This window comes from Bufo bufo, chromosome 6, assembly GCF_905171765.1.
Source record: "Bufo bufo chromosome 6, aBufBuf1.1, whole genome shotgun sequence".
Lineage (NCBI taxonomy): Eukaryota > Metazoa > Chordata > Amphibia > Anura > Bufonidae > Bufo > Bufo bufo.
The window spans coordinates 4,996,176-5,011,922 of record NC_053394.1 but is presented as its reverse complement, the minus strand read 5'-3'; the positions used below and the strand labels follow the sequence as shown (position 1 = coordinate 5,011,922).

General features: G+C 45.3%; 1 protein-coding gene across 2 annotated transcripts in view; it reads left to right on the top strand.

Annotated features, from left to right (window-relative positions):
* The window catches only part of LOC121005278 (alpha-2-macroglobulin-like protein 1), a 234,254-nt gene that overhangs the window by 125,783 nt on the left and 92,724 nt on the right, over positions 1-15,747 (top strand). For both annotated transcript variants that reach the window (XM_040437916.1, XM_040437917.1), the window contains exons 19-21: positions 11,358-11,499; positions 12,655-12,880; positions 13,062-13,185. In XM_040437916.1, the coding sequence (XP_040293850.1) occupies positions 11,358-11,499; positions 12,655-12,880; positions 13,062-13,185 (492 nt within the window). The remainder of the gene's footprint in view (positions 1-11,357; positions 11,500-12,654; positions 12,881-13,061; positions 13,186-15,747) is intronic.

The following is a 15,747-nucleotide window of genomic DNA, read 5'->3' as shown; positions in this document are numbered from 1 at the left end:
TTGTCCTGAGAGATAATTGAATTACTCCTTGGTTGTCTCCAGGACAGAAGACATTGTGTATTCTCCTGCCTGTGATAATTACACCAACCCATTGTGTAAGGTAATTGTATCACAGGCAGAGGGGAGGATTTTGTGTGGGAGTGTTTTACTGTATTGTACGTGTTAATTGATTGTTTTACAAAACCCTGTGGGTGGTACTGATGTGTACCAATGTTATATAAGATCAATAAACACACAGCTCTGGCTGACCACTGCTTATCCCTCAACACGGAGCCTCGTCTCGTTCTTGGGGGGGATTCACTGTATGATGTTAGAGACTGATTGCTAGGAGTGTAAGCCGCTTGGGTGCGTTTCCTATTCGTCTGCTAGCAGCAATTCGTGAGGTTCCGTCCGGAGTTTGGAGCATTTTCTTGTATGCCGTTACAGTTTCTATTATGTGAGCCTCACAAAGTGACTTCAGACCTGAACTGGTCAAAATTTACTTCTAAACTTCTAAGCCTTGTAACGTCCCTCAAAAATAAAATGTCATTCCCAAAATGATCCTAACATGAAGTAGACATATGGGGAATGTAAAGTAATAACAATTTTTGTAGGTATTACTATGTATTATAGAAGTAGAGAAATTGAAACTTGGAAATTTTCTAATTTTTCAAAATTTTTGGCAAATTTGGTATTTTTTTTTATAAATAAAAATGATTTTTTTTTTACTCGATTTTACCAGTACAATATGTGACGAAAAAACTATCTCAGAATGGCCTGGATAAGTCAAAGCGTTTTAAAGTTATCACCACTTAAAGTGACACTGGTCAGATTTGCAAAAAATGGCCTGGTCCTTAAGGTGAAATAAGGCTGAAGGCTGTGTCCTTAAGGAGTTAAGGCATGATGGCTGACCTAGTATCATGGGTTTAAGTTGTGGAAGACTTTTCCTGCCCTCTATTGTCCTCCTGTGGTCACAGGGTCCAGGCCAGTGATGATCCTCTTCACTGTTCGAATGCTAGTAATGTTCTGCTTACATGTTTGAATTCAAGGGACCTGGCAAAGACATCTTGAGGCCCTGGACACTGATTCTATCTGCCTTCTTTTATCTATGTCCCATCATAGCAATAGTGTTCATAGTGAATCCATGTGATTTTCAAGGGTGCACAATCCGGATCTGTTACCTGATGTGATCTCATGTGCCTAGACTTACACCATCAACAACCACTCATTGAGGATTTTGATGAATGACAGTGATGATGAGTGTACACTGATTGAGGAGGAGTAAAGAGATGATGAGTGTGTGCTAACTGAGGACAAGTGAAGAGGTGATAAGTGTGCGCTGATTGAGGAGGAGTGAAGAGATGACGAGTGTACACTGATTGAGGAGGAGTGAAGAGATGATGAGTGTACACTGATTGAGAAGGAGTGAAGAGATGATGAGTGTGTGCTGATTGAGGAGGAGTGAAGAGATGATTAGTGTACACTGATTGAGAAGGAGTGAAGAGATGATTAGTGTGTGATGATTGAGGAGGAGTGAAGAGATGACGAGTGTACACTGATTGAGGACGAGTGAAGAGATGATGAGTGTGCGCTGATTGAGGACGAGTGAAGAGATGACGAGTGTGCGCTGATTGAGGAGGAGTGAAGAGATGATGAGTGTGCGCTGATTGAGGAGGAGTGAAGAGATGATGAGTGTACACTGATTGAGGAGGAGTGAAGAGATGACGAGTGTGCACTGATTGAGGACGAGTGAAGAGATGACGAGTGTACACTGATTGAGGAGGAGTGAAGAGATGACGAGTGTGCACTGATTGAGGACGAGTGAAGAGATGACGAGTGTACACTGATTGAGGACGAGTGAAGACATGATGAGTGTGCGCTGATTGAGGACGAGTGAAGAGATGACGAGTGTACACTGATTGAGGACGAGTGAAGAGGTGACGAGTGTACACTGATTGAGGAGGAGTGAAGAGATGACGAGTGTACACTGATTGAGGAGGAGTGAAGAGGTGACGAGTGTACACTGATTGAGGACGAGTGAAGAGGTGACGAGTGTACACTGATTGAGGAGGAGTGAAGAGATGACGAGTGTACACTGATTGAGGAGGAGTGAAGAGATGATGAGTGTGCGCTGATTGAGGAGGAGTGAAGAGATGATGAGTGTGCGCTGATTGAGGAGGAGTGAAGAGATGACGAGTGTACAGTGATTGAGGAGGAGTGAAGAGATGATGAGTGTGCGCTGATTAAGGAGGAGTGAAGAGATGACGAGTGTGCGCTGATTGAGGAGGAGTGAAGAGATGACGAGTGTGCGCTGATTGAGGAGGAGTGAAGAGATGACGAGTGTGCGCTGATTGAGGAGGAGTGAAGAGATGACGAGTGTGCGCTGATTGAGGAGGAGTGAAGAGATGACGAGTGTGCGCTGATTAAGGAGGAGTGAAGAGATGATGAGTGTGCGCTGATTGAGGAAGAGTGAAGAGATGATGAGTGTGCGCTGATTAAGGAGGAGTGAAGAGATGACGAGTGTGCGCTGATTGAGGAGGAGTGAAGAGATGACGAGTGTACACTGATTGAGGAGGAGTGAAGAGATGATGAGTGTGTGCTAATTGAGGAGGAGTGAAGAGATGATGAGTGTGCGCTGATTGAGGACAAGTGAAGAGATGATAAGTGTGCGCTGATTGAGGAGGAGTGAAGAGATGATGAGTGTGTGCTAATTGAGGAGGAGTGAAGAGATGACGAGTGTGCGCTGATTGAGGACAAGTGAAGAGATGACGAGTGTACAGTGATTGAGGAGGAGTGAAGAGATGATGAGTGTGCGCTGATTAAGGAGGAGTGAAGAGATGACGAGTGTGCGCTGATTGAGGAGGAGTGAAGAGATGACGAGTGTGCGCTGATTGAGGAGGAGTGAAGAGATGACGAGTGTGCGCTGATTGAGGAGGAGTGAAGAGATGATGAGTGTGCGCTGATTAAGGAGGAGTGAAGAGATGACGAGTGTGCGCTGATTGAGGAGGAGTGAAGAGATGACGAGTGTGCGCTGATTGAGGAGGAGTGAAGAGATGGCGAGTGTGCGCTGATTGAGGAGGAGTGAAGAGATGATGAGTGTGCGCTGATTGAGGAGGAGTGAAGAGATGATGAGTGTGTGCTAATTGAGGAGGAGTGAAGAGATGATGAGTGTGTGCTAATTGAGGACAAGTGAAGAGAGGTGAGTGTACACTGATTGAGGAGGAGTGAAGAGATGACGAGTGTGCGCTGATTGAGGAGGAGTGAAGAGATGATGAGTGTGCGCTGATTGAGGAGGAGTGAAGAGATGAGTGTGTGCTAATTGAGGAGGAGTGAAGAGATGATGAGTGTGCGCTGATTGAGGACAAGTGAAGAGATGATGAGTGTGCGCTGATTGAGGAGGAGTGAAGAGATGATGAGTGTGCGCTGATTAAGGAGGAGTGAAGAGATGACGAGTGTGCGCTGATTGAGGAGGAGTGAAGAGATGACGAGTGTACACTGATTGAGAAGGAGTGAAGAGATGACGAGTGTACACTGATTGAGGAGGAGTGAAGAGATGATGAGTGTGTGCTAATTGAGGAGGAGTGAAGAGATGACGAGTGTGCGCTGATTGAGGACAAGTGAAGAGATGATAAGTGTGCGCTGATTGAGGAGGAGTGAATTGATAAGTGTGCATATATTAATATTATCTGAGCAGTATATGTTGGTGTTAGTGGCCTTTTCAGCGCCTCTTAGCATGTCAGACATCTAAGTGGTGATAAGGTCTCTCCTCTCCTGCATTTTATACCCAGGTAACTTTAATACAATATAATATTACGTGACATGTGAAGGGTCTCTCGGTTTCCGCCGTGACCTCTCATTTCTTTGTAGATTCCTTTGACTTAGAAACTGAAAGGACAGCCTTAGGTGAGTATCCATGTATTCCATCATGTCATTTCACACTCCACGTAGAACAGTAATCCGAAACGTATAGTTTCCGCCAGCTTTGAAAATACAACTCCCGCTTTGGCTTCCAGCACATACTGGGAGCTGCAGTTCACAACAGCTGCAGGACCACAGAGTGGAGACCACGGTAGTGGCGGAATTCTGCAGGACCACAGAGTGGAGACCACTGTAGTGGCGGAATTCTGCAGGACCACAGAGTGGAGACCACGGTAGTGGCGGAATTCTGCAGGACCACAGAGTGGAGACCACGGTAGTGGCGGAATTCTGCAGGACCACAGAGTGGAGACCACGGTAGTGGCGGAATTCTGCAGGACCACAGAGTGGAGACCACGGTAGTGGCGGAATTCTGCAGGACCACAGATTGGAGACCACGGTAGTGGCGGAATTCTGCAGGACCACAGAATGGAGACCACTGTAGTGGCAGAGTTCTGCAGGACTACAGAGTGGAGACCACGGTAGTGGCAGAATTCTGCAGGACCACAGAGTGGAGACCACGGTAGTGGCGGAATTCTGCAGGACCACAGAGTGGAGACCACGGTAGTGGCGGAATTCTGCAGGACCACAGAGTGGAGACCACGGTAGTGGCAGAATTCTGCAGGACCACAGAGTGGAGACCACGGTAGTGGCGGAATTCTGCAGGACCACAGAGTGGAGACCACGGTAGTGGCAGAATTCTGCAGGACCACAAAGGATTTGCTTGTAATACTTTTATAACCATATATGAACTGCAATGGGATGGAAGCCAGATATCCTTCTATAGCAGATATGTCAATCTCATGATCCTCAGGATCGGTCATCAGTGCACGACCCCGAGAATCTCACAGATTGGTCATAGAAAACTTACGTTAAGGCAATGAATATAGTAATTTGCAAAAAAGGCGCTCATTACAGTCTTTGTTGCAGTATAATGCTTTACTCTGTTAGATGCACTATTATACTGTTTTAGGTATACTATTTAATAGTGCATCCTACAGAGTATAATAGTGTATCCTACAGAGTATAATAGTGCATCTATCAGACTATAATGGTGCATCCTACAGAATATAATAGTGCATCTATGAGACTATAATGGTGCATCTATGAGAACATAATCGTGCTCTATGAGACAATAATAGTGCATCCTACAGAGTATAATAGTGTATCCTACAGAGTATAATAGTGCATCTATGAGAACATAATAGTGCATCCTACAGAGTTTAATAGTGCATCAATGAGAGTATAATAGTGCATCCTACAGAAAATAATAGTGCATCTATGAGACTATAATGGTGCATCTATGAGAACATAATCGTGCTCTATGAGACTATAATAGTGCATCCTACAGAGTTTAATAGTGCATCTTAGAGTATAATAGTGCATCTATGAGAGTATAATAGTGCATCCTACAGAATATAATAGTGCATCTATGAGAACATAATAGTGCATCTATTAGACTATAATAGTGCATCCTACAGAGTATAATATTGCATCTTACAGAGTATAATAGTGCATCCTACAGAATATGATAGTGCATCTATGAGAGTATAATAGTGCATCTATGAGAGTATAATAGTGCATCCTTTAGAGTATAATAGTGCATCCTATAGACTATAATAGTGCATCCTACAGAGTATGATAGTGCATCCTACAGAGTATAATAGTGCATCCTACAGAGTATAATAGTGCATCTAGTAGTGTATAATAGTGCATCTAAGGCCAGTTTCACACAGGCCTTTATCTTTTCTGGCAGGGGAACAGCCTGCAGAATCCGTACTACAGTGTGCACATGTGTGCTGCAAGAAGTCTGCCCAGCCCCATTCACTATAATAGGGACCGGCCGAAGATCTGGCTGCAGCACGGCAAATATGCCGAGAGGTGGCCGGACAAAAAACGTTGTGTGTAAAGTCAGCAGACAACAGATTTATCTGCTATCACTGACACTGAAGACACTGCTGCAAGGTGAGGGATTACAGCCAAGACACCCATCACCAGACTACTGTTAGGCCGGTAACCTGCCTCCATATCCTTACTGGTGCCAGAGAAAATGGCCCTTGAAATTGCTGCTAAATGTATTTAAAGTTCTATGTATGCTGCAAATACAGGCGGCAACAGCCTGAGGGAGAACACTGTGACACAACACTTCATCAGGACCACTACCACTCCCATCCTCTGCACCAACTCCTCCAGGGCTCGCTGCAAGTGCATTAAACAGAGTATAATAGGGCATCTAGCAGAGTATAATAGTGCCCCTATGAAAATCTAATGTGTGCATCTAAGACAGTATATTAATCCATCTATTAGATTCTCTTAGGTGCACTATTATACTCTGTTGGATGCATTGTTATACTCCGTTAGATGCACTAGTATACTCTCTTAGATACATTATTATACTCTGTTAGTGGTTCTATTATATACTGTTAGATGCACTATTATACTGTGTGAGATGTGCAGCAAGCCCCCGAGGAAGCAGTGCAGAGGGTGGGAGTGGTAGTGGCCCTGTTAAGATGTTGTAATGTCACTGTGTCCTACCTATGGTTTGCTGCATTGAATATAACCAGACAGAGATTATAGAACAGATAGCAGCACACCCAGCAGCAGTTCATACAAAGTGCAATCTCTTCTCCCAGATAATGGGGTATGGTGGCTGGCAATGTGGCAGAAGATGTCACTCTTCTCTTCTCTCCTCTGGTACCTATGGACGTCAGTATCCACTGTATTCTGCAGGCTTCTAGTTATTCCTGTCCTGAACTGCCATGGTGGTTTCTTAACGTGTTCCCCGTCCCCTTGCAGCAGAGTCTGTATAGCTTGATTTCTTGATCACTCTGCTGACTATAATATATATACGTGGTTTACAAGATTTCTGTAGCCTGGAACCATGCAGGCTCCCTGGAGGTCCTCATGGCCTGGAGGAGCTGGAGCTGAATTGCATGCTCCCTCACTCTTCACTCTTTTCTACAGCCTCCTCTAACTAGCTCTATCCCTCCCTTGGCAGGAATCCGGACCAGCCTACTCCTACCAAGAGGGGAGGAATGGGATGGTAAGTCCTATTCCTGTTGCCAAACACTGCCAACCATACCCCATCCGCTGGTGTATAAGGGGCATAGCATGAGGTGTGACATAAAATGAACATTAACAAAGGATTACATTAAAAACCATTGCAGTTACTCCTAGGTCTGGTCTGGGGCACTGCATACCCCCTTGCTATGACCCAAGCTGCCCTCGGCCTGGGCCCTATCTATGTACTGCATAAGATTTGCTAAACAGTCCATGGGACAGTCGTGTTGGAAGCCTTTTTATCTATCTGTCTGTCTGTTTTTCTATCCTATCTCTTCTATCTAACACACACTGACTGCAGGGCTGCGGTAGTGTCCGTGAATGTCCCCAGGCACTTCACCCCCTCAGGAGCACTAGAGTCTCTGATGTCGGGTACTTGCTTGAACTGGTTGCAGGTAACAGGTATCACAGAGAGCTCAGGTGCATTTGTGTCTTCCCCTGGGCACAGTTCTTAAACAGTTCCATAACTAGCTCAGGCATGGGTTGAGAGGCGCAACAGGCTCTAACTTGGAATAGATGAAGGGAGTCCCTTTTGTAAGTAACAGAGAGAAGTGTCGCTGTGTAGGGCTCAAACATTAAAAAAGAATAACAGGGTCCGTCTTTTTGTCTTACCCTCCTGGCACTCTCAGGCCTCCAGACTTTTCTTTCTGTACTTTGCTTTACAGGATGTGACAGGAACAGGTGAAAAGTGGTGGAAGGAGTCTTCATTTCACCTAGGTTCCTATCTTATTCATTTTAAATAGCAGCCAGGGAGTTTAAGCAGCCAGAAAAACGGCATTTTCTGTATGTAAGGTTTTATGAAAAACCTGGTTAGAAGGGCCTGGCTGCTTGGAGTAGGGAGAGTTGGTGGGTCCTTTCTCCAATTAGCCACTCCAGGTATTGATGGTAACTGTTAGAGTTGAGCGGACACTAAAATGGCTCTAAAAATGTCACGGAAAGGGCTAGAGGGCTGCAAATGGCATCACAATGTGGTTAAGAGCATGGCAAGTGCTCTGCAAACAAATGTGGATAGGGAAATAAGTTAAAATAACATAAAATACGTAAAAATAAAAAATAATAATCTTGATCTTGGAGGACGAGGTCCATATGGAGTAGGAGGTTGAGGAGGCGGTGGATGTGGCGGTGTTTTTTGTTTAAATTCGGGTACACCCCAAAACATTGGGAAATATAACCTGTGATAACCCCCTCCAGTCGTGCTAAACACACGTTCAGACAATACACCGGCTGCAGGGCAGGCCAGCACCTCCAAGGGGTAAAGGGCAAGCTCAGGCCATGTGCCCAATTTGGAGACCCAGAAGTTGCAGGGGCTGACCCCTGTCAGTCAGTACGTGGAGGGGTGTGCACAGGTACTGCCCCACCATGTCGCACGTCCCCGTGATGTTCACCATCCAATTTGGTATCTTCTCTATCAACTTTCGATGTTCTTTTCTGCGCCTACCATGGTGATCAGGGGTGGCGGGGAATCAGGGTTTCACACTGAGAAAAGGATACCACATGCAAGGGAGGTGAATGGATGAAATTAAATGTATTCGAGCGGACAATGTGATGGAGAAGGAGACTCCCCTTATACAGATGTGCGGCTAAAGACGTCTGATTATTGTAAACCCTGAGAGACTATGTGAGAGGGAGACTTGTGGCTGAAGACAGGGTTAACCCAGAGATCTTTTTCAATTATTACTGTCCATTGTTCTAAGTGTTATTTGTCATTTACTGCCAGTTTTGCAGTAAAATTCTATCTTAGGGAAAAACCGCTTCCAGTGTCCTGCACTTTACACTCCCTGATAGGCCGACTCTGCAGTCCTTCCACTCCCAAGTGAGACTAACTAGCTCTGCTCCTCCCTTGGCGCGAAGTCGGACCAGCCCACTGTTACCAAGAGGAGTGGAAAGGGATAGTAAGTCCCATTCCTCCTGCCAAACATTTCCAACTTTAACACATTTTCTGGTGTGTACAAGGTGTATAGCGTGAAGCATGACATAACATGAACATTACAAAGCATTGCAGTTACCCCCAGGTCCGGTCTGGGGTACTTCAGATGCACTAATATATTTTCTTAGATGCACTATTATATTCTCTGCACTACTCTATACTCTATGATATATTTTTAGATGCACTATTATATTCTCTGCACTACTCTATACTCTATTATATATTTTTAGATGCACTATTATGCTGTTTTTACATTCTCTTCTCTTTCGCTTTGATATTATATTCGTTTTCCAACTTTGCAGTCACTGGTGACGATGCTGAGATCAGGACTCTCATTTTCCATGTTGTACTGCTGCAGCATCACCGGGGCCCCATGGATAACACGGAGTGATAAGCGGGGATGCACAATCTCCTCCCTGCATTCACCTGCTCCTTTCGGGCTCTCCCCCCTTTAGCAGCACTGAGGGCTGCAGGTTTTCTTCCATGTTACACTTTCTTGGTATTTTTGAGACAAGATATTTAATGTCTTCTTGCCCATTCTCCAGACCTTGATGCCAGTGATCAGTGTTGCTTGTGGGTAACATAAGCATCCTGTTCTCCAAACAATGGCAGCAGTCCTTCACTGAAGACCAGATCTAACAAGACCTTCCAGAATGAAGGGCTGACAACCAATGGAGAGCCTCAGAACACATCGCTTCTTAAAGTTCTCCATTATTATCAGATCAATTAGATATCTTTCCCAATATCCATTCTATATACCGACCTCCTGATATATCCTCCACTACATTCTATATACCGACCTCCTGATATATCCTCCACTACATTCTATATACCGACCTCCTGATATATCCTCCACTACATTCTATATACCGACCTCCTGATATATCCTCCGCACTACATTCTATATACCGACCTCCTGATATATCCTCCACTACATTCTATATACCGACCTCCTGATATATCCTCCACTACATTCTATATACCGACCTCCTGATATATCCTCCACTACATTCTATATACCGACCTCCTGATATATCCTCCACTACATTCTATATACCGACCTCCTGATATATCCTCCACTACATTCTATATACCGACCTCCTGATATATCCTCCACTACATTCTATATACCGACCTCCTGATATATCCTCCACTACATTCTATATACCGACCTCCTGATATATCCTCCACTACATTCTATATACCGACCTCCTGATATATCCTCCGCACTACATTCTATATACCGACCTCCTGATATATCCTCCACTACATTCTATATACCGACCTCCTGATATATCCTCCACTACATTCTATATACCGACCTCCTGATATATCCTCCACTACATTCTATATACCGACCTCCTGATATATCCTCCACTACATTCTATATACCGACCTCCTGATATATCCTCCGCACTACATTCTATATACCGACCTCCTGATCTATCCTCCACTACATTCTATATACCGACCTCCTGATCTATCCTCCACTACATTCTATATACCGACCTCCTGATATATCCTCCACTACATTCTATATACCGACCTCCTGATATATCCTCCACTACATTCTATATACCGACCTCCTGATATATCCTCCACTACATTCTATATACCGACCTACTGATATATCCTCCACTACATTCTATATACTGACCTCCAGATATATCCTCCACTACATTCTATATACCGACCTCCTGATATATCCTCCACTACATTCTATATACCGACCTCCTGATATATCCTCCACTACATTCTATATACCGACCTCCTGATATATCCTCCACTACATTCTATATACCGACCTCCTGATCTATCCTCCACTACATTCTATATACCGACCTCCTGATATATCCTCCACTACATTCTATATACTGACCTCCTGATATATCCTCCACTACATTCTATATACCGACCTCCTGATATATCCTCCACTACATTCTATATACCGACCTCCTGATATATCCTCCACTACATTCTATATACCGACCTCCTGATATATCCTCCGCACTACATTCTATATACCGACCTCCTGATATATCCTCCACTACATTCTATATACCGACCTCCTGATATATCCTCCACTACATTCTATATACCGACCTCCTGATATATCCTCCACTACATTCTATATACCGACCTCCTGATATATCCTCCACTACATTCTATATACCGACCTCCTGATATATCCTCCACTACATTCTATATACCGACCTCCTGATATATCCTCCGCACTACATTCTATATACCGACCTCCTGATATATCCTCCACTACATTCTATATACCGACCTCCTGATATATCCTCCACTACATTCTATATACCGACCTCCTGATATATCCTCCACTACATTCTATATACCGACCTCCTGATATATCCTCCACTACATTCTATATACCGACCTCCTGATATATCCTCCACTACATTCTATATATTCTGGTATCTTCTTGTGCTCACTGATGGTTCTTCTTCTCTAGCACCTTCTGTTGTAATGAAGTCTGCTGCGAGTGCATCTCCTGCCAGTATAAATTCTGATGATGATGATGATGATGGTGAAAGCAGTTCAAAGCCTCGCACTTTATTCCTGGAGACTTGGCTTTGGGAGATGATTGAGGTTTCGTAAGTATTGTGGAACTGGAGGTTTTACATTCTTATCACCAAAGCTTCATGGAAATATCAAGTAATATGAGATAAGCTTAGGATGCAGGAGCTTGTCTGGGGTTACCGGGGGGTTGTTCTTGAGTTTTAGGATTTCATGGATTTGTCGTTTTGGTCAGTGTTGTAAAGTGCTTGGTTTTAAGCTCCAGTTAGTCTGCCGGGGACTTAGTCCTCCTGTATGTGATATCCGCGCAGGTTTATCCCGGGGAGTTCTGGGCCATATCAATATTCCATTAGTTTAGCAGCTTGAGGTTCCTCATGGGTTCGGCCACACATTGCAGACTATCGCTAGAGAAGATGGAAACTTTTCTCAGTCGATGTAGGGTTCACATCTGAAAATGAGGTTTGCCACCGCCTATGACCTGTATGGGTTCATGTCCCACTCCTCTAGCACTTACACTTCGGCAGTACAATGGAATGCCAGAAGCAAAATGTTCAGTTATTCCTTGGGGTGTAAAACATAGACTGGCCAATAATATCAGAGGGGCAACAGGTAATAAGCCAATCAGGATGGGGACAGCCCATGCAGTGCGGATGTAGCAGAACTAAAAGGGACTGTGATCAAACGGGTCACAGTGTGATCTCGGGACAAAAGCCTTAGCGCTGGTCCATCTGTACATACAGAAGAGTGGGCTCCAGCCTCGTAATGATTACATTCCCCATCAGGATGAAGTCATGTGGTGCCATCACTTCTGGCATCATGTGGCAGCTCCCATACTGCACCCCCTGGTTGTGGCCCCAGAACACGCCTGACACTGGCTCCAACCTTACCCCAGTGATGGGGTCATCCATATCAGCCAGCAGACCCCCTAGTTAAGGACCCCTAATTCAAGGCAGGCGGGTAACTATAATTCATAGGGCTTCATAGCAAAATAAGATGGGCCCCCACTGCCTAGTGTAATAAAACTCGGTAAATGTATGAGTAATATCAGAAAAACCACATTACAGCAAAAAGCCGCCATATTGTTATTCCCAACAAAAAGGTACCATGTTCTTGCTTTGACCCCCCCAACCTGTGGGCCCCATAACTTGTGCTATGGCTATAGTTACTCGCATGGTCCCGGATAGAACTGTGGATCTTCGTGTTCTCACTTTCCCTCTCCTCATTGTCTGCAGTGCCTCAGGTTCAGCTGTGTTCCCAGCGACGGCCCCACACACCATCACAGAGTGGAGCGCCCAGATGTTCTGCGCTGGACCCGGCGGTTTGGGTCTATCAGCCCCAGTTTCCATCAAAACCTTCCAGCCCTTCTTCATGGACCTCACCTTACCTTACTCCGTGAAGCGAGGAGAGAGCTTCTCACTCAAAGGCTCTGTCTTCAATTACATGAGTCAGGCTATGGAGGTAAGTGTCCCGCCGTGGTACCAGACCCTGAGTGGCCATCAAATTGGATAAAAACAGGGCAGGAAAAGCCACCGCGGATCAGAAATCCATTACAACTGATCCATCCCCATTGAAGCAGAGAGATGGCAGCGTCCAGACTAAGATGATAGCTAGCCTTACATGGATATGCTTCGTCCCTCAGATCTCGGCCTCTCTGTCTCCCTCTGACCAATTCACAAGTAAGAGCAGCGGAGCCAGCCGGAAGTTCTGCCTCCCCGGAGGAGCGAAAGAGACACTTACCTGGGATGTGACTCCAACAGTGATAGGTAATAATGTCTGTCTGAGAGGTAGTCACAGCCCCGCCCCCTGCTGATGACATCACTGATATAGTGACATGTGATCAGACATGAGATCACACTCCTTATACTACAGGAACATCTATTACTGCTGACAACCTGCCTGTATATCCTGTCTGAGAGGTTGTCACAGCCCCGCCCCCTGCTGGTGACATCACTGCTATACTGACATGTGATCAGACATGAGATCACACACCTTATACTACAGGAACATCTATTACTGCTGACAACCTGCCTGTATATCCTGTCTGAGAGGTTGTCACAGCCCCGCCCCCTGCTGGTGACATCACTGCTATACTGACATGTGATCAGACATGAGATCACACACCTTATACTACAGGAACATCTATTACTGCTGACAACCTGCCTGTATATCCTGTCTGAGAGGTAGTCACAGCCCCGCCCCGCCCCCTACTGATGACATCACTGATATAATGACATGTGATCAGACATGAGATCACACACCTTATACTACAGGAACATCTATTACTGCTGACAACCTGCCTGTATATCCTGTCTGAGAGGTAGTCACAGCCCCGCCCCCTGCTGATGACATCACTGATATAATGACATGTGATCAGACATGAGATCACACACCTTATACTACAGGAACATCTATTACTGCTGACAACCTGCCTGTATATCCTGTCTGAGGGGTAGTCACAGCCCCGCCCCCTGCTGATGACATCACTGATATAATGACGTGATCAGACATGAGATCACACACCTTATACTACAGGAACATCTATTACTGCTGACAACCTGCCTGTACATCCTGTCTGAGAGGTTGTCACAGCCCCGCCCCCTGCTGATGACATCACTGATATAATGACATGTGATCAGAAATGAGATCACACACCTTATACTACAGGAACATCTATTACTGCTGACAACCTGCCTGTATATCCTGTCTGAGAGGTTGTCACAGCCCCGCCCCCTGCTGATGACATCACTGATATAATGACATGTGATCAGACATGAGATCCACACACCTTATACTACAGGAACATCTATTACTGCTGACAACCTGCCTGTATATCCTGTCTGAGAGGTAGTCACAGCCCCGCCCCCTGCTGATGACATCACTGATATAATGACATGTGATCAGACATGAGATCCACACCTTATACTACAGGAACATCTATTACTGCTGACAACCTGCCTGTATATCCTGTCTGAGAGGTAGTCACAGCCCCGCCCCCTGCTGATGACATCACTGATATAATGACATGTGATCAGACATGAGATCACACACCTTATACTACAGGAACATCTATTACTGCTGACAACCTGCCTGTATATCCTGTCTGAGAGGTTGTCACAGCCCCGCCCCCTGCTGATGACATCACTGATATAATGACATGTGATCAGACATGAGATCACACACCTTATACTACAGGAACATCTATTACTGCTGACAACCTGCCTGTATATCCTGTCTGAGAGGTAGTCACAGCCCCGCCCCCTGCTGATGACATCACTGATATACTGACATGTGATCAGACATGAGATCACACACCTTATACTACAGGAACATCTATTACTACTGACAACCTGCCTGTATATCCTGTCTGAGAGGTTGTCACAGCCCCGCCCCCTGCTGATGACATCACTGATATAATGACATGTGATCAGACATGAGATCACACACCTTATACTACAGGATCATCTATTACTGCTGACAACCTGCCTGTATATCCTGTCTGAGAGGTAGTCACAGCCCCGCCCCCTGCTGATGACATCACTGATATAATGACATGTGATCAGACATGAGATCCACACCTTATACTACAGGAACATCTATTACTGCTGACAACCTGCCTGTGTATCCTGTCTGAGAGGTAGTCACAGCCCCGCCCCCTGCTGATGACATCACTGATATAATGACATGTGATCAGACATGAGATCACACACCTTATACTACAGGAACATCTATTACTGCTGACAACCTGCCTGTATATCCTGTCTGAGAGGTTGTCACAGCCCCGCCCCCTGCTGATGACATCACTGATATAATGACATGTGATCAGACATGAGATCACACACCTTATACTACAGGATCATCTATTACTGCTGACAACCTGCCTGTATATCCTGTCTGAGAGGTTGTCACAGCCCCACCCCCTGCTGATGACATCACTGATATAATGACATGTGATCAGACATGAGATCACACACCTTATACTACAGGAACATCTATTACTGCTGACAACCTGCCTGTATATCCTGTCTGAGAGGTAGTCACAGCCCCGCCCCCTGCTGATGACATCACTGATATAATGACATGTGATCAGACATGAGATCCACACACCTTATACTACAGGAACATCTATTACTGCTGACAACCTGCCTGTATATCCTGTCTGAGAGGTAGTCACAGCCCCGCCCCCTGCTGATGACATCACTGATATAATGACATGTGATCAGACATGAGATCACACACCTTATACTACAGGAACATCTATTACTGCTGACAACCTGCCTGTATATCCTGTCTGAGAGGTTGTCACAGCCCCGCCCCCTGCTGATGAC